The sequence below is a fragment of the Corythoichthys intestinalis genome, chromosome 1, assembly GCF_030265065.1.
Source record: "Corythoichthys intestinalis isolate RoL2023-P3 chromosome 1, ASM3026506v1, whole genome shotgun sequence".
NCBI classification, from domain to species: Eukaryota; Metazoa; Chordata; class Actinopteri; order Syngnathiformes; family Syngnathidae; genus Corythoichthys; species Corythoichthys intestinalis.
In genome coordinates, this window is record NC_080395.1 from 37,183,710 (window position 1) to 37,211,142 (window position 27,433).

At 36.6% G+C, this 27,433-nt stretch overlaps 2 protein-coding genes across 4 annotated transcripts in view; one reads left to right on the top strand and one right to left on the bottom strand.

Moving 5' to 3' along the window:
• cenpf (centromere protein F) overlaps nt 1-10,908 on the top strand; it is a 61,127-nt gene extending 50,219 nt beyond the window's left edge. For both annotated transcript variants that reach the window (XR_009062843.1, XR_009062842.1), the window contains one exon: nt 10,769-10,908. The gene's annotated coding sequence lies outside the window, so the exon portion shown is untranslated. The remainder of the gene's footprint in view (nt 1-10,768) is intronic.
• LOC130914085 (potassium channel subfamily K member 2-like) lies at nt 4,513-27,433 on the bottom strand. 2 transcript variants are annotated; one of them, XM_057833103.1, is made up of 9 exons: nt 27,210-27,433; nt 24,604-24,710; nt 24,415-24,527; nt 19,696-19,786; nt 16,995-17,112; nt 14,242-14,402; nt 10,782-10,968; nt 9,738-9,877; nt 4,513-6,167 (listed from the first exon to the last, which is right to left on the bottom strand). In XM_057833103.1, coding segments are annotated over exons 1-9 (1,257 nt in total). In that variant the 5' UTR covers nt 27,211-27,433; the 3' UTR covers nt 4,513-5,828. The 2 variants fall into 2 exon arrangements, with proteins under 2 accessions (XP_057689086.1, XP_057689087.1); XM_057833104.1 differs by lacking the exon at nt 27,210-27,433 and having other exon boundaries at nt 24,415-24,535; nt 24,604-24,644.

The window sequence follows — 27,433 nt, forward strand, 5'->3', positions numbered from 1 at the left end:
TGTCGTATAGCATTGCACAATGAGAATAATGTATTCAACTGTAAACCAGAGCTATAATAATAGTAATAAAGGGATGGACTACATAGCCGCGGCAACGGGAGCAGGTCGTTACGTGCATATGTTGCAAAAAGTGCATTTTTGACTGCAGGTGGAGGAGGAGGAAGCCTCCTTTTTGCTTGTGTGTGTTTGCGCTCGCTAACATGAGCACAGAACCAAGTCAGGACGGGGAAGTCCGCCTAGCGACAAACTAACAACTTGCCAACACTTGTGGTCCGTATTTGCTTGCTGCAGTGAATGATGTTACAGTTCCATTGACAGCGCGAGACACACCCAATACATTTTGACTGGGAGTGATGTCTAGTGCCATCAATGTGATGAATAAGTCAAGATTGCAGGTTTTTAAACCTGCACCCAACACATATCCCAAGGTTTCAAAAATTCAAGGAATTCGATGTCACAGAAACTTGCCATACTGGGAATAAGCTATTTATTGAGTCTGCAATACATTCGGCCTGAATGGTGTGCTGGTGTCTTTGAAGTAAATAAGCAGAGCCGCGACTGCAGAATTTAAAAGTTGAACTGTTAAAGGGAAAGACAACATGTTCACCATTCACATAAAAGACGGTTGCTCAAAGTATTTACGTGTGCGAAACACACATTTTTTAAAGACGTCTGATAATGGAGAAAATGTTTGAACACCAAAAAAGGACACCATCTATGGAAGCAGCTATTTTGTGATGTCAGTTATACCCACGAACATACACGCTTCACAGGTGCATGTGATGATGGGTATTAATGATGAAACGAGGAAGGACAGGCAATTTAGGATACTCATATTTAACTGGCTAAAATAGTACCGACATTATTAAAACGTCTGCCTGCGCTTAATGCAGCCACTTCCTGGAAAAGCTGGCATATATTTACGCTTTTCTCCGGTATCAGACACCAGAAAAATGTGTGTTTTCAATTTTTTAAACAAAATTCTTTTTACCGGGATGGACATGATGAATTTGTTGTCGTTCACTTTAGTAGTCACATTTCTTACTGAGATATACAGTATATACAGTGATCCCTCGCTAGTAGCTACTGTGCGCTTCTAACTTTGCGCCCTCAGTCCATCGCAGATTTTTTTTTCCAATTAAAAAAATAAATAAATAAATGCAGTATTTCATAGAGCTGCCCCGATCCGATCACGTAGTTTCTCACTCTCGCGCTTGCCGCTTTTCTTGGTCAGGCAGTGCACTGGTGTTGCTTATAAAACTAAACGATGATTGAGTTCAGGTTTGATCTTAACGGAGATACCTGTAAGCCGAGACTTCTAAGCATTGCATGCGTTAACATCATTTAACTCTTTAAACCAGTGGTCTCCAAACCATTCCACATAGGGCCGCAGTGGGCACAGGATGTCATTCCAACAAAACAAGACGACACCTTTGCACCAATCTGGTGTCTTACAAGTGTAATCAGTTGATTGCAGTCAGGTGCTGCTTGTTTCAGTAGAAACGTCATTGGTTAAACTGTTGGTACTTGATCTGTTGGAACAAAAACCAGGACCCACAGCGGCCCTTGAGGACCGGTTGGAGACCCCTGCTAAACCATTCGTTCTTAAACTGGGTTCGATCGAACCCCAGGGGTTGGGTGAGTAAGTCCAAGGGGTTCGACGAGGGTTAAGACGCACAGGGTCCTATTTTCATTCACTGACTAACTGCAAATTGTCGTTTTAGACTAAGTCTATATAAGCTTACTGTAATTCAATTTCTTTGAACTGCTAGTCCTCTATCTAATGGTAGGAGAAACAGGTTTGCTCAGTGGAAGGTTGACCTGTACTTGGTACCTTGAAGTATAAGAAAAAAAACATTTGCGTCATATTTTACACTATAAAATTAGCATGTGACGTAAGGATGCAACACTAAAATGAGAAAGTAGACATCACAACAAAAAAATTCATTTTCCAACATGAAAATCAACAGCAAAAGGAACAATTATTTGTAGTATATTTGAAATTTGAAGTAATTTGAATGGGAATTCAGATATTAGCTTGCAAAAGCTTAGCTATATCAGTTTTGAATTTTAAAAAAATTGCTGTATTATTTAGTTCCGAAGGGTTCAATGAATGCATGTGAATGCATTCAGTACCCTTAGCAAGGTTAAGAACCACTGCTTTACACAGTTGCTGTGGCAACTCATTGTGTGTAAGTGAGCAGCTTGAGCGGATTTGAGTGGACTCACCCAATGAAGCATTTAATAAAGACAAGCATTTTTCCACTTTTTTTTTTTTTTTTAAATGGATTGTGCATCTAGTTTTTTTCTTGTTTAAAAATAATTCACTGGGACAGTAACATGTATAAAACTTATAAAACTCATAATTATTACATTTATCACATTTGAAGTGCTTAAAAGCATTTATTAAAAAAAGTGTTTATATATATATGTGTATATATATATATATATATATATATATATATATATATATATATGGCGGAAAACAGATAAGACTGAAAAAGCAGTTTCTGCTCTTGCAACCCTCTATAAAATAAACTTCTGTATTTTAAGCCAAAAGAACTGTTGTGTTTGATGGAACAATATGTCTATATGCTGCCATAGCAGATTCATGGCCCGTTAGGCCCCCGAACTAGTTTTAATTTGTCCCTTTTATCCTGGAAAGCCCCTTTTACAGACGTCGCACAACCGCTTTTGTTTCAACCCAGCCATGAAAAGAAGGCAAATAATTATATTTATTATTCAAAATGTCTGTCATTTTTAGCTTAGAATCATTATTCGATGTCCAATATTTCATTAAAAAAAAAAAACTTAAAAAAATTATTCACTCGAATATTTTAAACTTTTAAACAAATCACGTTAGAATGAAAAAAATGGTGTCAGTAAAAAAGTCACAGATATCTGCCTCATAACTATCGCTTGATTGTATTTTTTTTGTTACTTTCGCATTTTCCCCGATATGTTAGATGATAAAAAATCGATCCAAACAAAGAATAAAAAAATAAAAAAATGTTTAAAAGTGTAAATATATGAAAAAGAACATCTCGACCACTCCTTGATGTCTGCGATTTCTGCGTCGCGACCCATGGTATATGACCATGTTTTACCCATAAAAATCCACAAAAAATCCAGCTGTGGCCATTCACAGCTGTGTCTTGACACTCAGTGATACATGCTACATGGAGTTTTTGGATTGAAACAAAATAAGTACGCGATAATAATTAATTAAAGTCATGGCGTCTGTAATTCTGCTTTCGCGTGCTCTCACCTCCGGATAAGATTTTTTTTTTAAATGTCCTCCTGTTCAAAATTATATATATATTCTCAATTTTCTGGGGGAACAAAAATTTTGAACAGGAGGGCATTTTTTGAAGAAAAAAAAATTTAAACAGCAAAACCCTATCTGGAGGTGAGAGCAAGTGAGAGCAAAATTACAGACGCCATGAATTTAACGAGATATTATCGCGTACACAACTTGTTTTGATCCAAAAACTCCATGTAGCATGTATCACTGAGTGTCAAGACACAGCTGTGAATGCCTACAGCTGGATTTTTTGGGGGGATTTTATGGGTGAAACATGGTAGTATAACAAGGGTCGTGATGCAGAAATTGCAGACATCAAGGAGGGGTTGAGATTTTCTTTTTCATATATTTACCCTTTTAAACATTTTTATTTTTTTTTTTCCAATTTTTCTTTGTTTGGATTGATTATTTATCATCTAACATCGGAGAAAATGCGACAGAAACAAAAAAAGACAACGAAGCGATAGTTGTGAGGTAGATATCAGTGACTTTTTTACAGACGCCATTTTTTTTCATTGTGACATAATTTGTTTAATTAGTTTAAAATACGTGAGTGAATAATTTTTTTAAGTCGTTTTTTTTTTTTTTTTTTAACAAACTAAGAGATCAATTAATGATTCTTGGTGAAAACAACAGACATATTGAATAATAAATATCATTAATTATCTTCGTTTAATGGCTGGGTTGAAAAAAAAAGCGGTTGCGTGATGTCTGTAAATGGGGGTTTTCAGGGTAAAACGGACAAATTAAAAATAGTTAAGGGGCTTCATGCGCCATGAATCTGCTATGGCAGCATATAGAGATACTGTTCTATCAAACACAACAGTTGTTTTGGCTTAAAATACAGCAGTTTCTTTTAAAGAGGAGTTCAAGAGCAGAAACTGCTTTTTCAGTCTTGTCTGTGTTTTCTGCCATATTTAAATATATATATGTGTAATATATATATGTTTGTATGTATATATATGTATGTATATAAATGTATGTATGTGTGTGTATATATATATGTGTATATATATATATACATACATACATACATATATACGGTATATATGTATATATATATGTATATAAATGTATGTATGTGTGTGTGTATATATGTATATATATACACACACATATATATACACATATATACCATATATATATATATATATATATATATATATATATATATATAAAATATACACACATAAGGTTTTTTTTAAATATTTATATAATTGTTCTTTGGAGGAAAAAAGTAAAAAAAAAAAAAAAACATGTCTTATATGTATCTCTAAAGTTAATTCCAAATAAATACATTGAAAACGCACACAAAACAAATTGGGGGGGGCGCTACTTTGCGGTTTTTCCCGGGTTCTGGTCTCCATTAACCGCAAAAAACGAGGGATCACTGATCACTGTACTGTATTATAAATACATATCTAAATAATTATTCCATATGTTGTTTAAAAATACATGTAAAAAAATAGTTTTTCAAACCTTTTTTTTTTTTTTTCTCAAAATAACACATTTTAAAGCTTTCATTTTGTGATGCTTCCCTATATTTGCTCAAGGTTATCATACTGGGAGATACTGATATCGGCTCATGCATATCCTGAACCTAAAATAGAGTCTGGGAGGTTACATGTAAAGAAGATTGAGATGATAATCTCAAATCAAAATTTAAGGTCAGTCCTTTTTTTAGTTTGGAGTTTGTGTTTTCCTTCCAGATTCACTCTTATGAAAATTGTAGCAGCTGTGAGGAGGTGGCTCAGAGGGGCAATAAAAACATCATTTCGTTGCTCTCAGTTGAAGGTCAACCTCTGAGACTTGTGCTTGACATTTCGGCAAAAGGAACGATTTTAAGGCAACGTGACGTTTGATTTAAACTGCCCGTTTTGCCTCGTACATGTCACGCCGTCCCTCTTTCTCCTCACCTGAGAGTTCGGATGAATATTAGTCAAAGTTTGAGAACGGCAACAAAATCCTAAAGGTCATACCGACTTCTTGTTCCCTACTGGCGACCGCATTCAAAGCTATATCTTTACGATATATGATGGCAGCCTACAGCTGTTAGTGACGACGAGAAGACTCAAAACTATCAAAAATACTAATTTGTTATTGCTGTGTCCCAAAAAATATGAAACCGCTGTATTACTGTACCTCCGCATTTGTCTAGGTCATCTTGATGCTTATATTCAGACGTAAGGCAGTAGTTCTCAAACTGCGGTACCTGTACCCCTAAAGGCCTGCGAGTAGACACTTGGAGGTCCACAAAATCCATTTTTGGTGTGTTTATATACACTTTATATACATTTTAACTGCAATTTTAAGTCCTCTGGCACTTAGGGGTCAACGACACGAGGTAATCATGTTAAATTGGCTTCAGGATTATAAAAGGGGTCCCAAAGTTAGAGAACCAAAGAATACATTTGAAGGAACTGTTCAAAAAAGCTGAAATTCTGTAGAATGGATGTCATTGTCCACCATAATGAGGAAATCCATCATATTTTCCAGCAGGACAAGCAAGTCTTCAAAGTGTTTTTCATTTTATGTGTTCAATAGCGGCCATATCGCCTCTTTCAAGGTCCAAACCGTTCATAAACAAGCCGCAGTTCCGAGTCATCTGTGACGTCAACCCCGGTAGCCCCACCTCCTTTTCGCCCTTTTCCCGCTCCTCGCCGTGGTTGGCCAAAACAGCCCTCCGGGGCAGAGCGAATTCCGGGGTGGGGCTGAAACCGAGTTCGGATGAGAGTTTGCGTTTAATGGAAGCGGCTCGCTGGAATTTGTCGTAGATTTCCACGCTTACTCGTCGGCGGGTTTCCTTCAATTCTGCCGACACGCTGGCCGTCCACTCGGCCGCGTGGGCACGAATCTCTCCCACCTGCAGAGAAGATACAGTGGCTAGTCAGAGGTTCAAAACAAAGCGAAGCTATGATTACAGTTATGCATTTTTGCATATATATATATTTTTTTCCCCCAAATATTTTCTTCTAAATATTTGGGAAGAATATACAATTATTTCAATTCTTTTTTTATTATGGCTTTTTGTTATTAACATTATTATCGTTAAAAAAACAAATGTGATGCGAAAATTAGTTTAGAGTTGAAAAAAAGTTTTCGGTAACTGAAAAAAATAAAAGCTATAAAAGAAAAAACAAAACTGAAAATGATTGAAATTGAAGACACTATTCTCTTCATTTATGAATTTGATGAAATATTTTGTATTATTATACACATATTAAAATGATCAAATTCAAAATGACTGAATATTTTATCTTAAATTTTAAAATGACGTCTTTCTAAAAATTGTATATTCTTTTTTTTAAAATCCTGCACCTGAAAAATGACCCAACCCTCGTAAAACTAAACAAATGCTAAAACTAAGAAATGCAAAACTAACACTAATGATTTCAAGAAAAAAATGAAAATGAAAAAAAAAAAAAAAAAAAGCCTCTCTAAAAACAACCCAAACTGATTAAAGAAAAAAAAAAAAAATCTAATCTAAATAAAACTAAACTGTGACTATTCTATCCTAGAACTGCAGGGGGCACTTTAAGCCTAAGGCCAGCAGACCGTGACGTCGCCATCGTAACGCGGAAGTGGGTCGTTATAGACACGCCCTCGCATATAATCTATGTTATTTCTGCTTTTTTCTCCGGTAATCTTTCCATAAAAGAACATGCTGATCAAACACCGCTGCTATGGAACTTGTAGAAACGACTCTAGACATTACGACATATGAAGGATGTTTTCTTCATACGTTTCCCGAAACCAAAAACTCGGAGGGGAAATTTTTGAAAATGGATCAACTTGCGCGGACGTCCAAAAGACCAGTTTGGCGCCAGCAAGCTGAAGCCATTCACATTTCATATGCAGCAAAAATTTTGCTGGGGGCCATGGTACTACAGAGGACGAAGAGGTAAGCCATTTTGATATTTTTACTTAATTTTTAGCATGGCGTTTTGCCGTGCTGCTTCTGTCTGACAATGAATGAACTGAAAAAAATTTAAATTGTACCTGACTGCCAATGTTTCTGTTGTAAAAAAAACAGCTTTAATAAGGAGAAGGTGTATATAAATTATAGAATTAAGATTTGTTATTAATGAAAAAAATAAAAAGTTTGTTGGCTGTCACTGAGTAGCATTTGCTCCTCCAAGAATGGTTAGAGACGTAAGACAACCAGAGGATATAATATATAAGAAAGACAGGGCATATGGTGGTAAAGGATCGGTTGTTGAACCAGGAGAATGTCATGGTCAGTGGCGTAAGAAAAAGGTGTTGATAAAAAAGCTAACTCTTCATCAGGTAAGCGGTACACCATTAAGGAAAGATAGAACCAAACATTGTGGACTGAATGTGATTTAAATTACTGGACTTTCTTTTTTTCACGCTGTTCTTCACAAAGTGGTGAACCGCTTAGCCTTTTAGGGTTATAATACTACTCAATCATGTCACTCACCTATTTCCAATTAATCTGCTCATAAATTATACATTCATTGTCACTTAACTAACAATTCATTCATGACAACAACTTTTTGACTGTGTCATCCCTCTTGAGAAAAGTGTACTCATTTACATAAGTTGTGTTATATTTAGAGACAGAATGAGTCAAGAATCATGGCCAGATGGGACTATGCTTTTTTGCTTTGTCTCTCTGGAGAAACTCACAATAACAACCTACAAGTGTCTTTAGGTTGCGTAAAGTCTATTTGATCAGAGAACAGATGCATCATTGAAACCAAGTTAAGAGGGTGAAAAATGTTTAAGATTGTGACATGGCGCCGCACTTGGAAATGAACAAGAGCTTGTTTGCTTGTAGGTGCACTGCGTATTATATTACATAATAGTGTCATTCACAGGTTTCAACTCGCGACCCGGGGGCCAGATACGGCCCGCAACATCAATTTGTGTGGCACGTGAAAGTCAAACATGTGCATTGACTTGATTTTTCTCACTAAAATCAAATTTCTGCGGTTCTCAATGAAAGATCAAACACCACAGAAATCAGAAATTATCAACCATTTTTTCTTTTTCAAAATTTTTAATAAATGAACCTTTACATAATGCCATTTAACACTTATTTTGTTCCCAGGTTCTAAGTGGTATTTCCTAGTTTGTTTCATCGCATTGACATATAAAACCCCTTTTGTTTCATAGAAAGTTTCGGTTTGTGGTCACGAATTTGAAATTCTATTTTTCCACTTTTCTTTACTGTTGTACTTTCTATGCATATATATATATATACATATATAATATGCCATATTTTTCTGTAAATTATTGTTGGAATGGAAAGACACAAGATGGATATATACATTCAACATACGGTACATAAGGACTGTATTTGTTTGTTTGTTATAACAATAAATCAACAAGATGGCATTAATATTCTGTTAAAGCGATCCATGGATAGAAAGACTTGTAGTTCTTAAAAGAAAAATGTTAGTACAAGTTAAAGAAATTTTATATTAAAACCCCTTTTAATGTTTTCGTTTTAATAAAATTTGTAAAAATTTCAATCAAAAAATAAACTAGTAGCCCACCATTGTTGATGTCAATAATTACTTACACAATGCTCATGGGTGCTGAAGCCTATAAAATCAGTTGCACCCAAGTGCCAGCAGAGGGCGGAAAAACGCCATAAAACACAATTAACAAGTGAGCGTTTCACTGGACTGTCATTTAAGTTTGTCTGAGCGGGGCATCTGCGTTAATTGCGTCAAATATTTTAACGTGATTAATTTAAAAAATTAATTAACGCCCGTTAACGCGATAATTTTGACAGCCCTAATATATATATATATATATATATATATATATATATGTACATTTTCCCCCTTATTTTATAGACTTACAACACAAACAAATGACATTTAACATAAATATATTTTGCATAGCAAGGATGTAAAATCGAAAATTTTGAATATAGCCTCTAATTTTAGCAAAACAAAACTTTTACCTTTTCAGTGATAGTTTTTTATTTAGTTTGGACCCAAGCAACACAAATAAAATGATTACAAGCCAGGAGCATTTTTTAAAAAATATTTGTTTTTATCACATGATCAGCGTTAGACAAAAAAAAAGTTTTTTCCTTTTTTTTAATTTTAAAACAAATATATGAAAAGAGTATCGAGGTTTTTTTTTCTGTTTTTTTTTTATTTTGAATAAAATATGTAAATAAATTCAAACAAAAAGAAAATAATAATATGAACAAGATACTGAAAACAAAATCTTAAAAAATATAAAACAGGAGTATTTAGTGTCTATGTATAAATGCATGAAATATGTAAGGCAATATCTTCTATTCAGGAGCTCAAAAAAGAGGATTTGGCGGCCATTGAGAGAGCTCATTCGTTCCCAGCCTCTCCCAGTTCAAATGGATTGGATGCCTATCGGCGTCAATGGGGAGAAAATCTTTTATTTTCAATTGTTAAAGGTAGTAATAGCAACAAACCTCCTCTTTGGTCCTCCTAGAAATGACTCTTAACCAGTCTCCAATCATGCTGAGGATGGCAGCAAAATAGGCCAGTCCCACCAGAATCCAGAACCACACAACTGGTTTGTAGTAATCCAAGTACTCAATTTCAGAGCCTCCTGTAAGGAGAGGTAAAGCAGCCTTATAATTGTGCACAAAGTAACGCTCCCTATTTATGATATTCATATTTTTTCCCATCCACTTAATCGGTGCGCTGCGCAACCCACATGCTTTGATCGATTCACACTGTTCCAACTTCCAAATGTTCCAAAAATTATTATGAAATCCAGCTTCTCTTTCAATTTTGCCAATAACATTTATCATTCATTTCCAATGACAAAAACATAACATTTTACATTTTCAGAATGCTACACGACCCACAGTTTTTGTCCCATTTGCATAATTCACATAAAAAAATTCACCAAATCAAGGAGCACATAAGTTGTCAGCTAGTTAGTTTCTGGCAAAAATATAAAATTCCGCCAACATTTTACAAAAACATTTTCAATGGCTCTATTTATGTCCAATGGCACATTCAATGCCCACAAAAACATCTGTTCACTCCAATTGATTCTCAACTCGGACTTGAAAAAAAAATCTTTTTTGGTGGTCATCATTTTTGACAAAGAACTATCCCCAAAATTAACTGGAAGGGACATAAAATGTACAGGAAGTGCAGGAAGTGACCTGTAACAAAACCAACAGAAAGTGACTCGAAATCAACAGCAAGTTACCCGAAAATATCCTAAAAATAATAAGGAAGTGACCCAAATTCAACTCATTGCCTGCTATTTACAACAATAAACATCAAATTTATCCAAACGAGGAGGATTGGCTGTCAATGCTCATCTTTCAGTGCCATTGGCGGCGCTAGATGTCCAATTCATTTGGACTGGGAAGGGCGAATAAACGAAGGCAATTGGCCTAAGAAATCTACAGGAAGTGACCCATAGGAGACCAAAGTATTTTCTCCTGAAATTGCATTTCTAGTTCTCTATATATTATTTCAGGAAATCGTTTTACCTGCAACAAAGTCCCCGAAGCCGATAGTGGTCAAAGTGATGACCACAAAATAGAGCGACTCCAGAGCCGACCAGCCCTCGATGTGTTGAAAGATAGCTGCCGGGAGCGCCACGAACAGCAAGCAGCCAAAAAGCACAAAGAGCAACGTGGATATGACCCGGATCTTGGTCTGACTGATGTCCATGTGCTGATCGGAACAAACATGAGGTCAGCGTGCATTCATGATGTTCATGTTCTTTCACAATGAGCATTTACATTATCCCCACTTGTAAATTTTTGGCCATCATTTAAAAAAATAAGCAAAGTAGCACTTGGTGATTAAAAACATAAAATTACATAAATTAAAATTAAAACTACTTATTTTATCAATGAAAATGAAAAATTTATTAGTGTTAGTGCACATCGGTACTGATAGAGCACTATAATGATGTCATCGGTTATCATGACCCCCACATGGTGTCAACGTGTAAATATAATTAGCTAACAATAGCACCGCTATGTTCATAGCTAGAATACGTGTGTATTAATGCATTTTTTGTTGTTATTTGTTCTTCTACTCTTCTGTCTGCCTTCTTCCTTTCTGTCATCCCATAGCCCTTTCCTGTTCGCTGCTTTCTCCCAATAAATAAAACATAATGAACAGCCCTAATATGAGTATAACAAACTCCCATGTGATACATTAAAACTGTTCAGACCATAAAGACATTCAGATTCCTATTGTCCGTGTCTAAGCAGCTGAACAGGACAAGCATATTTAAAAAAATAATAAAATTTTAAAATAGATGGCCGCCAGCTAATATTAAAAAAAAAAAAAAATAATAATAATAATAATAAAACAAGTGCTTCCCAAAGATAATGATATACATACATATTGGAAGCATGGAAATCTGAACTTGGGGAGGCAATTACAGAGGAAGAATGGAACAGGGCATGTTTGAAAGCCCAAAAACAAACTATTAACACAAGAATGAGGTTATTGCAATATAAATGGTTGATGAGAGTATACATTACACCTGTAAAGTTAAACAGCTGGTCCCCTGATATTCCAGACACCTGCATTAAATGTATAGAAGGACGAGGAACTCTTTTACACTGTGTTTGGGACTGCCCTAAATTACAAAGATATTGGACAGAAGTGGCACGTATTATGTCATATATTGTTGGGACTGACGTACCGTATAATGCAAAATTGTTTACACTGGGCATTTACCCAAGGGACTTTGTGATCTGCAAAAAAAAACAGACTTTGATTGATTTTGGACTGCTACAGGCCAGGAGGCTCGTTGCGTTATTTTGGAAGAAAATGGACACACCTCCAATAAATCACTGGATTAAAGAAATGGCAAACTCTGTTATGCTGGAGAAACTAACCTATGTAGTGAGAGGGAAGGCAGATGATTTTGAGCAAATATGGAAACCTTTATTGGACTTTATTGACAAATGGGGTGTATAACTACCTGTGGTATAATAAGTTGTGAAACTACTTGACTTGTGGACTGCTTTGTTTTTGTTTGTTTATTTTTTGTTCTGTGTTGTCGTGTTGCTATAAAATGTGTATAATCAATGAAAATATTGTTATATATATATCCTTAATGATAATGAGTTTATCACTAGTAAATGTCCCATCCATTTGATGTGGGATGGTGGCAGCGAATGAACATCCTCCCACTTCAAATGGATTGGACGTCTAGCGCCGGCAATGACAAACAATGAGTGAAGCAGTGTCTGACCAATGATAATTGTTACAGTATCAGCACCAACCAATACTTCACAATCGAGTGTCGGAATCAACATCAGGAGCTACCTAGCGGTATCGGTGGGAGACTACAAATCGATGATATTATTGGTTACAATATTTGACATTTATTCAAAGTATCTTTAAAGTTGACCAAATCCAAATCGATTTTACTGCCAAAACTGAGTATCATTTACTTTATATCTGAAAAAAGTCATTTGTATATGGCAAATTGAACGAGTGATTTTTGTTTAAGATTTACTTGTTATTTAGAAATATGTATCAAATATTAATATTGTGGCCTAGATGACCCAAAATGTGATGCCATTTATAATACAATATAATACAGTTGCTATAGTATATAGTTTGGACACAACCATTATTTTCCATCATCTGAATTATTGTAGATTCTATTTGAAATGAAAAGCTACAGATCCACACATACCACAGTTGGAAATACAGACAAAAGCAACAAAGTGACCACCCCAATAAACCCATGGGAGCACTTGCGCATGAAGCCAACCATGTAATCTAGCCTTAAAGTCATTAAGATTTGAGGTGACAGAATGACCTTTTGTCCTCATCCGCAGCTGTCGTCTTCATAATTCGCCCCTTAGACTTGTTAGGGACCCTTTTATCATTCAGAACAAAACTGAGGTTTGAAGCACAACCCTTGATTGATTAATTGATTAGGAGCTACATCCCAATTTATAAAATGGCTGACTCGTTCAAAATTTCTCAACTTGTTTTGGCTATGACACAACTGTCACATTCAAAGCCTTGGGGCCAGATGCGGCCCGCTACGTCCATTTGTGTGGCCTGCGAAAGTTAATCATTAGATTTTGTTTATCATTAAAATAACATGTTAATACAATTTCTGTAGTCCTCAGTGAAAGATCGAAGACCACAGAAATTCAAATACACGCATACAATGGGTTTTCCCTTCAAAAAAATTAAAAATATTTCTGAAATATGGTAAATATTGCTTTTATTTTTTTAATTTTCACTTCTTGTTTTTTAATTATTTTTTTAAAGCTGCAAATGTTTCTTAACTTTAAAATAAATACATAGATATTTTCTAAAAATGGGGAAAAAAACAACTTTTTATTTGATAAACCCCCTAAAAAAATTAAATGAAAAATAAATAAACACAATTATAGAAAAAAGGTAATGTTTACTTATTTTTCTTTTTGAATTAAAAATATAACATTTGAAAATAAATACAGAAAATGTCATATTTGCTTTTTAGTTTGTTGTTGTTGCTTTTAACTTAAAAAAGAAAACAAAATCCAGAAAATATTCTTATTCTCTTTTTTTCATTTGATCTTGAACGTTTGTAAATATTGAAAAAATATTTTTTATCTTAATGTTTGTATTTACTTATATTTGGGAGTAATAAAAAAAATGAAAAGTAACAAAAAAGATGGTGTGTACAATTTTTAGGTCAACAGTATCACTAAACATTTCATTGACTATCAAAATTCACTTGATAATTTATTAGATTTCAATTAGTTGATTCACCTTAGCAGCTGTACTTTACAGACATTACAGCCTTTTGAAGGAAAACATAACTACGATGTGGCCTGCGACAACCCTAATTTATGTTGTTTGTCTTGTAACTAAGAGGTCTTGTGACAGGATTTCTGTCAAAAGAGCTTTTGTCTAAATTATTCAGCACACCTTATGTGGACCTGCTTGCTTGCGTGCGCGTTCACCTGCACTCACCACAAACATTTTCTCCACTCTGGCGATGATCTTGCCAAAGATGGTGCCCAGCTGGTCGCCAACACCGGCCAGAAGGATGCCAAACAAAGGGATGCCCAGCAGAGCGTAGACAATACAAAAGATTCTCCCGCCTTCTGTGTGAGGTGAAATGTTGCCGAAGCCTGCAACAAAACGGCAGAGGGCCCTAAATTGTAGTGGACTGGATGTAAACTGATGCCTTAAACCTTTTCTACGGCACACATTGACCTCGTTTGCTACCATTAGTGGCGCTAGACGTCCAATCCATTTTCAATGGGAAGGTTGACATTGAATGATCACTGCCAGAGATTCGACATCCAGCTCCATCAGTAGCACATAAACATGAGCATTCACAGGCTCACAGCCAATCATCACAGTTAAAATGAATTTTATGTCCAAAAAAACAGTAGCAGACCTCTGCCTAAACAGCCAAATTCAAAGCAACGCCAAATTTCATAACATGGGCACATGGGCAAAAGTATTTGAACATTTTTGGAATTTCTCACATTTCTGCATAAAATCACCATCAAATGTGATCTGATCTTTGTCAAAATCATAGACATGAAAAAACAGTGTGTGCTTTCACTAAAACCACCCAAACATTTATAGGTTTTTAATATTTTAATGAGGATAATATGGAAATAATGACTGAAAGGGGGAAAATAAGTTAGTGAACCATCACATTTAATATTTTGTGGCCCCCCCTTTGGCAGCAATAACTTCAACCAGACGCTTCCTGTAGCTGCAGATCAGTCTGGCACATCTATCAGGACGAATCTTGGCTCATTCTTCTCTACAAAACTGCTGTATTTCAGTCAGATTCCTGGGATGTCTGGCATGAATCGCTGTCTTTAGGTCATGCCACAGCATCTCAATGGGGTTCAAGTCTGGACTTTGACTTGGCAACTCCAGAATGTGTATTTTGTTCTCCTTAAACCATTCTGAATCTGATTTACTTATGTGTTTTGGATCATTATCTTGTTGCAGCATCCATCGTCTTTTTAGCTTCAACTGTCCGACAGACGGCCTCAGGTTTTCCTGCAAAACATCTTGATAAACTTTTGAATTCATTCTTCCATTAATGATTGCAAGTTGTCCAGGCCCTGAAGTAGCAAATCAGCCCCAAATCATGATGCTCCCTCCACCATACTTCACTGAGGGGATGAGGTGTTGTTGTTGGTGCGCTGTTCCATTTTTCCTCCACACATGACGTTGTGTGCTACTACCAAACAATTCAACTTTGGTTTCATCAGTCCACAGGATATTTTGCCAAAACTTCTGTGGAGTGTCCAAGTGCCTTTTGGCGAACATTAAACGAGCAACAATGTTTTTTTTTAGACAGAAGTGGGTGCCTCCATGGAGTCCACTAATGAACACCATTCTTGGCCATAGTTTTACATATAGTTGATGTGTGCACAGAGATATTGGAATGTGCCAGTGATTTCTGTAAGTCTTTATCAGACACTCTAGGGTTCTTTTTTACCTCTCTGAGTATTCTTTACTGAACTCTTGGCCTCATCTTTGGTGGATGGCCACTCCTTGGGAGAGAAGCCACAGTGTCAAACTCTCTCCATTTGTAGACAACTTCTCTGACTGTTGATTGACGAACATCCAGACTTTTAGAGATGGTTTTGAATCCTTTCCCAGCTTTATACAAATCAACAATCCTTGATTGCAGGTCTTCAGACAGCTCTTTTGACCGAGCCATGATGCACATCAGACAATGCTTCTCATCAAAACATTTCTTACTAGGTGTGTGTTTTATAGTGTGCAAGGCTGCTTTAAACCACTCATCAGTGATTCGGCACACACCTGACTTAAATTGTTTGGTAAAAATTGGTTTCAGTTGCTCTTTAAGTCTCCTTAGGCAGAGGGTTTACTTACTTATTTTCCCCCTTCTGTCATTGTTTGCATGCTATCCTCATTAGAATATGAAAATTTATAAATGTTCGGGTGGTTTTAGTTAAAGCAGACACTGTTTTTACATCTGTGTGATTTTGACAAAGATCAGATCACATTTGATGGTGATTTTATGCAGAAATGTGAGAAATTCCAAAAGGTTCCGATACTTTTTCATACGACTGTGTATGTGTGAGTGTGTACTGTATATAGGCCGCACTTACCAAATGGTAAAATTGTGACCAATGATATGTCCAAATATTTAGGCACCAGGTCTTTACGGGGTTACGTTTTTTTTTTTTTTTTTTTTTTTAATTATTATTGTTATTATTATTGCCAAAAATAGTCACTTGTCTTATAAAGGAGTAAAAGAAGTCAATCAAGAAAAGTAGAAGAACCAGGGCAATAATGGAACAACAAACAAACAATGGACAACAATGGAAACAATCCCTGTTTGGACTTGTAATCTTCTAATTGTATTGTGATTGACTGCTGAAAAGCAATTCAGAGAGAATAGAGAGGGATGAGAAAGCATAAACGAAGGGAGTAAAAGAATGCAGTAAATACACACACACATACACAAGAGTAAACATCATGAGAGCGCCAGTTGCTCTAGTTTGATTACTTGCAGGAAGCAGATGTCAAATCAATGGCAAAGGTAACGTCCTTAACGTCTCGCACTCTTAAGTCTTGCTACATAAGAGCTAAATTGGCGAACACACACACACAAACACTCAATACTTAAACTATAACCATAACATGTGATACATTTTTTAACTACCACCACCAACAAAAAATAGTCATAGTGACATTATCTTTGTGTGTCGGTCACCTACCAATAGTTGTGATGACAGTCCCGGCGAAGAAGAAGGCCGAGCTCAGGTCCCAAAGGCTGCTGGGATTGGCCAGCGTTCCCGCGGGGTTTACTCCCGAACGGATGGCCGACACGACTTGCTGGAGCGAGAAGGAGAGGCAAAGAGAATTTTCACTCATCAGCAAGCCTTGGTTTCCACTTTCTTTAATACTACAACCCCACCAGGTGTCATTAAAAGGTGAGTGGTTTTATATTTATTTTAGTCTACAGGTTTAATTCTAACTACTAGAATGATTGTCATACGAAAATGGAGGTCAAGCTGCAGCAGAATGGATGGCCCTTGGCATTAAATTGACCATTATTACAGTATGCCACAGGTCGATTTTGATTGAAATTATTACGATTTTTGTGCACTTTTAACTGAAGCTGTGTTTTCATTGGTTGTTCGCAAAATAAAAGCAACATTTCATAAGTTGTAAAAGTATAATTACGACTTAAATTGAAGGATGTTTTTCCAAAACGTCTCGTAACTCTGGTGAAGTTTCACTCTGTGAGATTTTTCTGATGGAAGATGGACGCCTAAAACTTGTTGTGTGTGGAGGAGGAGTGATCATGTGACTGACTGTGACTGTCTCATCCTGCGGCATATAAATTTGAACAAATTCTTTCAATGAACTCTTGAGATATATATTTCAATGACAAAATGTCTGGAAAACCTCCTCAAGAGAGCATTAAAAAGTATAGCAATTTTTAGTGGGTTTTTTTTCTACAAATTTCGGATGTTTCAATCATGAATTTTTCATTGCAAAATTTAGTTTTTAGTTTTTTTTTTTTTTTTTTTTTTTTTTTTTGCAATTACGAGGTGAATTAAAGAGGTACCTACAGTAGGGCAAATAAGTATTTAGTCAACCACCAATTGTGCAAGTTCTCCTACTTGAAAAGATTAGAGAGGCCTGTAATTGTCAACGTGGGTAAACCTCAACCATGAGAGACAGAATGTGGAAAAAAAACAGAAAATCACATTGTTTGATTTTTAAAGAATTTATTTCCAAATTAGAGTGGAAAATAAGTATTTGGTAACATACAAACAAGCAAGATTTCTGGCTGTCAAAGAGGTTTAACTTCTTTTAACGAGGTCTAACGAGGCTCCACTCTTTACCTATATTAATGGCACCTGTTTTAACTCATCATCAATATAAAAGACACCTGTCCACAATCTCAGTCAGTTACACTCCAAACTCCACTATGGCCAAGACCAAAGAGCTGTCGAAGGACACCAGAGACAAAATTGTAGACCTGCACCAGGCTGGGAAGACTGAATCTGCAATAGGTAAATCGCTTGGTGTACAGAAATCAACTGTGAGAGCAATTATTAGAAAATAGAAGACATACAAGACCACTAATAATCTCCCTCGATCTGGGGCTCCATGCAAGATCTCACCCCGTGGCGTCAAAATGATAACAAGAACGGTGAGCAAAAATCCCAGAACCACACGGGGGGACCTAGTGAATGACCTACAGAGAGCTGGGATCAAAGTAACAAAGGCTACTATCAGTAACACAATGCGCCGCCAGGGACTCAAATCCTGCAATGCCAGACGTGTCCCCCTGCTGAAGAAAGTACACGTCCAGGCCCGTCTGCGGTTCGCTAGAGAGCATTTGGATGATCCAGAAGAGGACTGGGACAATGGGTTATGATCAGATGAAACCAAAATACAACTTTTTGGCAGAAACACAGGTTCTCGTGTTTGGAGGAGAAAGAATACTGAATTGCATCCAAAGAACACCATACCCACTGTGTAGCATGGGGGTGCAAACATCATGCTTTGGGGCTGTTTTTCTGCACAGGGACCAGGACGACTGATCTGTGTAAAGGCAAGAATGAATGGGGCCATGTATCGAGAGATTTTGAGTGAAAATCTCCTTCCATCAGCAAGGGCATTGACGATGAGACGTGGCTGGGTCTTTCAGCATGACAATGATCCCAAACACACAGCCAGGGAAACAAAGAAGTGGCTTCGTAAGAAGCATTCCAAGGTCCTGGAGTGGCCTAGCCAGTCTCCAGATCTCAACCCCATATAAAAATCTGTGGAGGGAGTTGAAAGTCCGTGTTGCCCAACGACAGCCCCAAAACATCACTGCTCTAAAGGAGATCTGCATGGAGGAATGGGCCAAAATACCAGCAACAGTGTGTGAAAAGCTTGTGAAGAGTTACAGAAAACATTTGGCCTCCGTTATTGCCAACAAAGGGTACATAACAAAGTATTGAGATGAACCTTTGGTATTGACCAAATACTTATTTTCAACCATGATTTGCAAATAAATTCTTTAAAAATCAAGCATTGTGATTTTCTGGGTTTTTTTTCCACATTCTGTCTCTCATGGTTGAGGTTTACCCATGTTGACAATTTCAGGCCTCTCTAATATTTTCAAATGGGAGAACTTGCACAATTAGTGGTTGACTAAATACTTATTTGCCCCACTGTACATTACATCTAAAGCAACAAAAATTATAAGCAATTTTGATGTTTTTGACATTCTTTTTAACAAAACAGCAAAAGTAAAAATGACATTGTTGATGAATGTTTTGCAATACAGCCAATATACAGTGGCAAGTCTAAGATATTACGTATTCGGAAAAAGGAATGAGCTGTCCAAGGTGCATGAACTACTGTTGTAGCATTGATAGACGCTGTATTTATGCAAAGTAGTAGACATTTCACCTTAACCAGATCCTCCAGCTGGCTGTGGTTGACGCAGTCATGTTTGGCCAGAAAGTCCAACTTCTGAGTCAAGATGGCCAAGCGTTGAGCACTGATGGAGAAAGATGGCCACACGTTTTGTCAGGACTGTTCCCCTCACTCATTTGCATAGACGCAATTAGAAGTGTTTGCTTGTGGCAACCAAATCCAATTATCTCTGCATTTGCTAAAAGGACGTGTGCTTCATACATCCAACTCATTATGTGCGAGGTGCTTGTGTCGGGTCGCCATTATAAAGCACTTTAAAGACACAGGCAACACCTTAATCATGTGCATCCATGTGGAAAGAATCTTTCTTAATAAATTTGAAAAAAAAACAACATAATTTAATTTTTTCTGATGTGGAATAGTGGAGAAAAATGTAAATAAAAACCAGTATTTCCGGGAAGTGGCTGCCCAACATGGGGGCTGACATTTTATCAATGTTGGTACTATTTCACCTAATCAAATGTGAGTATTCCTGATTGGCCACCCTTCCTTACGACATAAATAATACTTATTACCACATTTATCAGCGTGTTTGTGCATGGGTATAACTGAATATATTAGTTAAAAATAAAATAAAAATAGCTGCACTCGTTATAGGTGTCATTTTTTTTGTATTTAAACATAATATTTCAATGAGCAGCAGTCTTAGAAAGTTGCCATATGCATACTTAAATACGATGAGCAAACATCTTTCGCATTAAGGTCATTTACCGTATTTTTCGGACTATAAGTCGCACCTGAGTATAAGTCGCACCAGCCATAAAATGCCCAACGAAGAGGAAAAAAACATATATAAGTCGCACCGGAGTATAAGTCGCATTTTGGGGGGAAATTTACTTGATAAAATTCAACACATAGAACAGATATGTCATCTTGAAAGCCAATTTAAAATAAAAATACAATAGGGAACAACATGCTGAATAAGTGTACAGTATGATAATGTTACATGATGCATGAACAACGAAATACGAACGTGGCCGGTATGTTCACGTAACATAGCTATGAAGAGTTATTCAGATCACTATAGCATAAAGAACATGCTAACAAGTTTACCAAACCATCAGTGTCACTCCAAAACACCAAAATAACATGTGAAATGATATCATAATGTGTTAATAATTTCACACCAAAGTCGCTCCTGAGTATAAGTCGCACCCACAGCCAAACTATGAAAAAAACTGCGACTTATAGTCCAATAAATACGGTATTCTGTCTTGTCTGTCCCTTTAACTTTCAGGGATAATTGCGCTATGAATGGACAAGTACCGAATTGAAAGCAAACTTTGAAAGCAACAACAACAAAAACATTGCATACACGATAAAAATACTGGCAGCCATCGGTGCCACAATTTTACCATTAGAAAAAAAAAAAAAAAAAAAAAGTGAAAACTAAATACAAATATACACGTAAAAACAAAAACATTTTTCTAGACTTTTTAAATGTAAACTATGATAGAAAAAAAAATGCTATTTTTTAGTAGTATGATCCATACATGAACAGTCTCGCTGGAGGTAACATTACTGCATTCTTGGCCTTGTCCAAATTGCATTTGCACCCTTACCTTGTCCTTGGTAGTCAAGCGTGCTGACTACTGAGCCATTGAAGATTGCTTAGAGCGGGTGCTATGGATGTATAGAAGGTAGGTAGCAAAACTTACCTCCCTGAGAATTTAAAAGAGCGTGCTGACGGCTGAATTTCAAGTGCTCAGTAGTCAGCATGCTCGACTGCCAAAGAAACTAACCTGAATTCAAATATGAGTGTAGAGTGGATGATATTAGTACACATGCATACTTTTTACAGTTATTTGCTGTGAAACAACAGTTAAAATGTAGTTGTTGTGTTTTTTGGTACAGTAGTTTGATGTTAATTTGATTGTAAACCTTCTACAATTGTAATATTATTCTGTCAGCCACGGCGGCCAGAATTATAATTTGAATGTTTTTCCCCACCGTTTCTTTTTTAAGTCTACTACTATTTCTGCTTCGACTATAAGACGATTAAGCCTTTCAGGGACAGTTTTCACCACAGTGGACAGTTATTCAAAAGTTGACTAAAGTTTTTTTTTTTAATCATTATTATATTTTATGTATATATTGTATTTTATAGTCAGTTTTTTTTTAGTAAATATATACAATTTCAATAAAAACTAAATTAATACTAATAAAATAATTACATACAGAAATGCACACTGGTTACAGCCCCAACATTCTTAAGTTGTTGTTTTCATCATGTGGAGATTTTTGTTCATTTTACTTGATATATTCATGTCTATATTGTTTGTCTTCTTCTGATCTTGTTTACAGTGTATCACAAAAGTGAGTACACCCCTCGCATTTCTGCAGATATTTAAGTATATCTTTTCATGGGACAACACTGACAAAATAACCCTTTGACAGAATGAAAAGTAGTCTGTGTGCAGCTTATATAATAGAGTTAATTTATTTTCCCCTCAAAATATAGCCATTAATATCTAAACCCCTGGCAACAAAAGTAAGGACACCCATTAGAAACTACGTAATCCCTAAATGTCCAAATTGAGTACTGCTTGTCAACAGTGTTGGGCACGTTACTTTATAAAAGTAATTAGTTACATTACTCACTACTTCTTCCAAAAAGTAACTGAGTTAGTAACTGAATTACTCCATAATAAAAGTAACTAGTTACCAGGGTAAATAACTATTTCCGTTACTTTGAAAAGAATTTGTTGTATGTCAAAGAATTGGAAATTTTCTGAGCAGTATTTGAGTCAGTGGAATAGAGAAGAACAGACAGGTAGTTAACTTGTTAGGTGCTTCAGTAGATTTGAATTGCTTATCACAGATGTCCACAAAAGCTTTGCCCCGAGACATAAATTACACATTACATGCAGGTTCTTTCCTTTAATTTCGACAAACTTGAAATAGTGTCTATATCTCCACCTCTTAAGGGACAATTTTTCTTCTGAATGCTCTGCAATCCCGACCCTGTGCATCTGTTTTGCGTGTGTGTGTTTGCCGCACGCGCTGTTCCGGTTTGCTTGTGAAATCACCGGCTCTGATTGGCTTACCACGAGACATGACTCTAACCCTCAGCCAATCACAATCACTTCCATCGCATCTCTTGAGGGGCCGCATTCAGGTAGGCTCATTTCCCGACAATTCACGTCGCCTTCAAAGCATCTGCCGTCCTCAAGATGGAAGCAGAATTATTGCTGGCTGACAGTGGGAGATGGGAACGAGGCTAGCATCAGGTGTAGCAAACAGAAACGTTACCAAACTTTGGAAAGCATTGTCTAATTGAATGAGCAGGGACAAACAGCTTGGAATCAGAAGTACGAGCGCTATTCTCGAACCTGAACGCACCCGAAGTCTTGGATGACAAATCAACAGAGCAGAGAGTCGACTCGACACGGCTGGTAGTTTCTTCAATTTATTCAGAGTAAGTAACGCACCGCTTTTGACCGTCAGTAACAGTAACGGCATTGTAATGGCGGAAAAAGTAATTAGTTAGATTACCCCGTTACTGAAAAAAATAACGCCGTTACGTAACGGCGTTACTCCCAACACTGCTTGTCAATTTCCCTCCAAAATGTCATGTGACTCGTTACAGGAGTGCTGTCAGCATTGCTGCAGAGATTCAAGATGTAAGGGGGTCCCATGAAAAGATATACGTAAATATCTGCAGAAATGCAAGGGGTGTACTCACTTTTGTGATACACTGTAGATAAGATAAAAGTGCAGTTCTCAGCTTCTCTGAAACAAGATCAAAGCAGAGAAAGTAATATAGCTGCTAGTAAAATTCCACTTTCTTGCGAGTTACTTCCTGGGTTAACACGGGGGGCTGCCTATTTGCATTAGGAATAACAAAAAGTTTATGCGTTGAAAGGTCGAGACTGAATCTTCTTGAAGGCACCTTGAGCACTCAGGGAAATTCAGTCCTGGCCAGCCAGCTTTCAATTGTTTTTTTTTTTATCTATACATGTACAGTAATTAGCTTAAGTGATTATTACTTTCATTTTGTTCCTGAGTTATGTGTCATTATCTCCTGTTCATTAAGAGAAATAAAGAACCAGCTACAAAAGAAAATCAACTTTTTTTTCTTCTTCGCATAGTATTCAACTCATTCCATGCAATTGATTTCGATAGCTGTTCAAATCGGGATGACAGGCTATGGGTGCTTTTGTTTCAGTGCAATTGTCGATGCGAGACATCCAATCCATTTAGACTGAGAGGGGCAGAATCAAAATGGATTGGACATCTTGCCCTGTCAATGGCAGCCAATGACTGTCCTGTAAGGATAAAAAAACAAAACAAATAAAATCATAATCCATGCATGAAAGTGTTAACAAGGTAGCTCCGAGCAAAAACTGCTGACAGTATGTTCCCTGAAATTTCAGTTCATGTGGTTTGCAACTCAAGCGCAGCACAAAGTTCAGGATAATTTACTCAAAGAAAACTAACGAAGTATGAGGGTTTGATAAAAGAAACTACTGGTGTGAAATGCTACAGCTGCGTTCAACCAATCAGCACTGGTCAGCACAGATCAGCTCTCAAAAGCCTTCCAGAAAGAGTAGAGTGGAAGGGACCAGCTAAATTGGATTCTAGGCCCCAAGTTTTACAGCACAATCTAAAATATTGTGTTAAATCAATACCTCATCTAAGAGTGTCTGTTTCATTTGTCCATGCAGTAACTGAGTCATATTATGTCTTTACCTCTCATGAGGTTGTTCCAGAGACCTAAAGACAGCCGCTCCCATCACCAAGTAGAGGACCACCAAAAGAAAGATGGCGGTCACCGTCTTCCTTTTCATCACCGTGGCCACCACCTGCAATACTTCAACCGGTCAGCGGTAGGAAGGTAAGACGGGAAAGCGTGATGACTATTTTGTCGTCGTGTGGCACCTCGCTCTCCTCTCGCCGAGTCAGCGTGATGGACTTTGTGGAGAAGGAGAGGCGGGGCTTGGTGTTGTGAGTGGCCGTTTTGGGGTCCAGTAAGTCTGGAGCTGCCACTGTCAGAGGGGATGAGGGAGAAAAAATTTTAAAAAGGAAAAGAAAAACAAAGATTGCTTGGAATTGTGTTTGCCACACTGTCTCACTTCACTTGCCGCCGCCATTTAGTTGTTAATTTTAGAAGTCTTTATAAATAAATCACCAACAAGGCTTTGGAATGGCCTTTCAAGCAGACACGAATAGAGTGCATGCACACTAAACAAAACACAACATTCTTTTAGTGGAGCTAAATGTTACTTGCTTAACTCTCCAAGTGTCATAACTAACTTACAAATACAGTTGCATAGTAGGCCTGAGTGTTCATTAAAATGAAATATTTTACTACTTTTATTGTATGGAATTTCATTTTAAGAATTTGTGACATTAACTTGACTCTTCACTCTTTATCTGGCAATCATTTAACTCATTGGTTGCCGTTGACGGTGCTATTCGTCCAATCCATTTAGACTGGAAGAGGCTAGCAGCGAATGATTGCTGCCAACCCTCCCAGCTAAAATGATTTGGATGTCTAACTGCTAGACTTAAGCACCATCAATAGCAGTGAAAACAGGAGAATTCATAGCCCTTCCTTTTAGGTAGTGAGTTAAATGGTATGAAATGTATTGGGAGGGATGGTTCAACTCTAAGGATGTTATTATTCCCAGATAGCAGACCGACGTTGAGAAGATGTCGGATCAACATTCCGGTGTTGATCTTATATCGTTGAATCAACGTCACTTTTGCACCCTCAATTCATGTTGTGTCAACATTGAAATCCTTACAAAACCTAAACGTCATTTCGATTATTAATAATATCATAACAACTCTGAATCAATGTTATATTTTCGACCAAAACTCCCGCTCATAATTCAATGACTTTTCAATCATATTTCCTGGTCAATCATGAATCAAGTATTTGTCAACATTAGTTCATCAACTATAAAACAATGTTAAGACAACCATCACCTGACATACCATAGAAGAACATTGTTTCAACGTAACCTGACGTCGAAAATTTTGATGTCAACCATACTGATGATTTTGATGGAAAATCTACGTTTATTCAGTGTCTGTCTGCTATCTGGGTTGTTTAGTTGTGATAATTTTTGTTTTAATTACATGTTATTAATTAATACATCTATTCATTAAAGATACTATAAAAATACTACAAGATACTAAAACAGTAGTTAAAATATTAAAATATAAGAATGATTAGTATTCTAAATATATACTGTATACAGTGTATTATTATGATTGAGACCCAAAATTTGCCATGTCCACATATGTGGATACTGGGTCTTCATGCGGTTAACTTTTTTTTTTTTTTTTAATGATCAAAAATAGTCCCTTGCCCTATTAAGGCTTTACAATTTATTTATTTAATGTAATTAAAACGTTTGGACAAAAATGTTAGCCATTAAAAAAAAGCTTAAATAATTGTTTGAAAACAAAAGGTTACATGATAATTTTTAAGAACCTAAAGTTAAATACAACTAAACTTTACTTGCCATAAGCATTGTTTCATATTGAAAAATGCTTAATAAGTCACTGTTAAACTGAACACACATACAATACACAGTATATACTAGTATATTTTCAAATGAATTTAAATTCTGTGATTTTTTTTCCCACACGTACCACGAGAGGGACCCTGCATGCTAATTGTCCCACTTGACCACACTTTGAGTATTAGTGTTGAACAATAATGCAACATCCATCAATGAGTGCTAATTACTTTTGGTTGTCATTCAAGAATAATCAAACAACCAAACCTGCTGTTATTCTCATGTCACATTACACATAAAATAATCAAGTTTGAAGCATTTAATGTAATACAAATGAATAACAAGACCAGTGTTACATAATCAATGTCATATTCATTCTTTAAAGGGCACTCAATGAACTAATCGTCTTCCATTGACAACGCAAGACGTCGAATAAACATTTTGATTGGGAGTGAGGCTGGAGCCTTCCCATCCCTCCCATTCAAAATATACTGTGCAATGCAAGGCAATGTGATGTCCGCATACATGGATGCCAGGTCAATATGGAGTTGTTGTTTTTTTTAATTTCCAAAAATAGTCAGTCGACACTCGAATTCCCATGTAAAAAGTTAAAAAGGATTCTATCTGAGAGGTATTTACTTCACAATGTTGATTATAAGATGCAGCAATTCACTGCAGGATTATAATCACACTGGATGAGTTTTCTTTTTAACGTTCCAGCATGCTTTACGAGGCACTGCGAAGTCTAAAATATTATGCTTCATGTGAATGGTTGATTATAAGCATGTATGAGGAGGTTATAATACTTTCCAGCAAGTCTGTCTTACATTATACAATTTAATTGATCTGGAAATAATATAATCTTTCTTTACTTTACACTGTATTGGATACTATTTACCTAATAAATAATTGAAGGACTCTCCTGACCCACTACATCGTTCATTGAAATGCATACCTAAAGGTAAGTAAAATAGCCAAGTCAAATGCAAACAGAAGTTCCAAAGGGTTACTCACTTGTGGGTGAAGCCTAGCCAATGCCCTCCGCGCTCCTCTTCTCCTCATCAGAGGCCCTAAGTGCGTTTGAGGGAATTTTTCCTCCTCTCTATCTCTCCTCCGGCTGATGTTGAGGTGCTTCTTGTCTTGTCCTCCTCCTCTTCGTTCTTGCTCCTCTGCCAGCAGCAGAGTGGTTGTAGGAGCTCCACGTGTGCCAAACCACCGTGTTGTTTTGCTCTCCGGTG

Coding starts and splice junctions, on each gene's coding strand:
- LOC130914085 (XM_057833103.1), bottom strand. Junction 19,787..24,414: donor CTGGAACAACCTCATGAGAG/GTAAAGACATAA, acceptor TTTCTCCATCAG/TGCTCAACGCTTGGCCATCT. Junction 14,403..16,994: donor GACTGTCATCACAACTATTG/GTAGGTGACCGA, acceptor GTTTTGTTGCAG/GCTTCGGCAACATTTCACCT.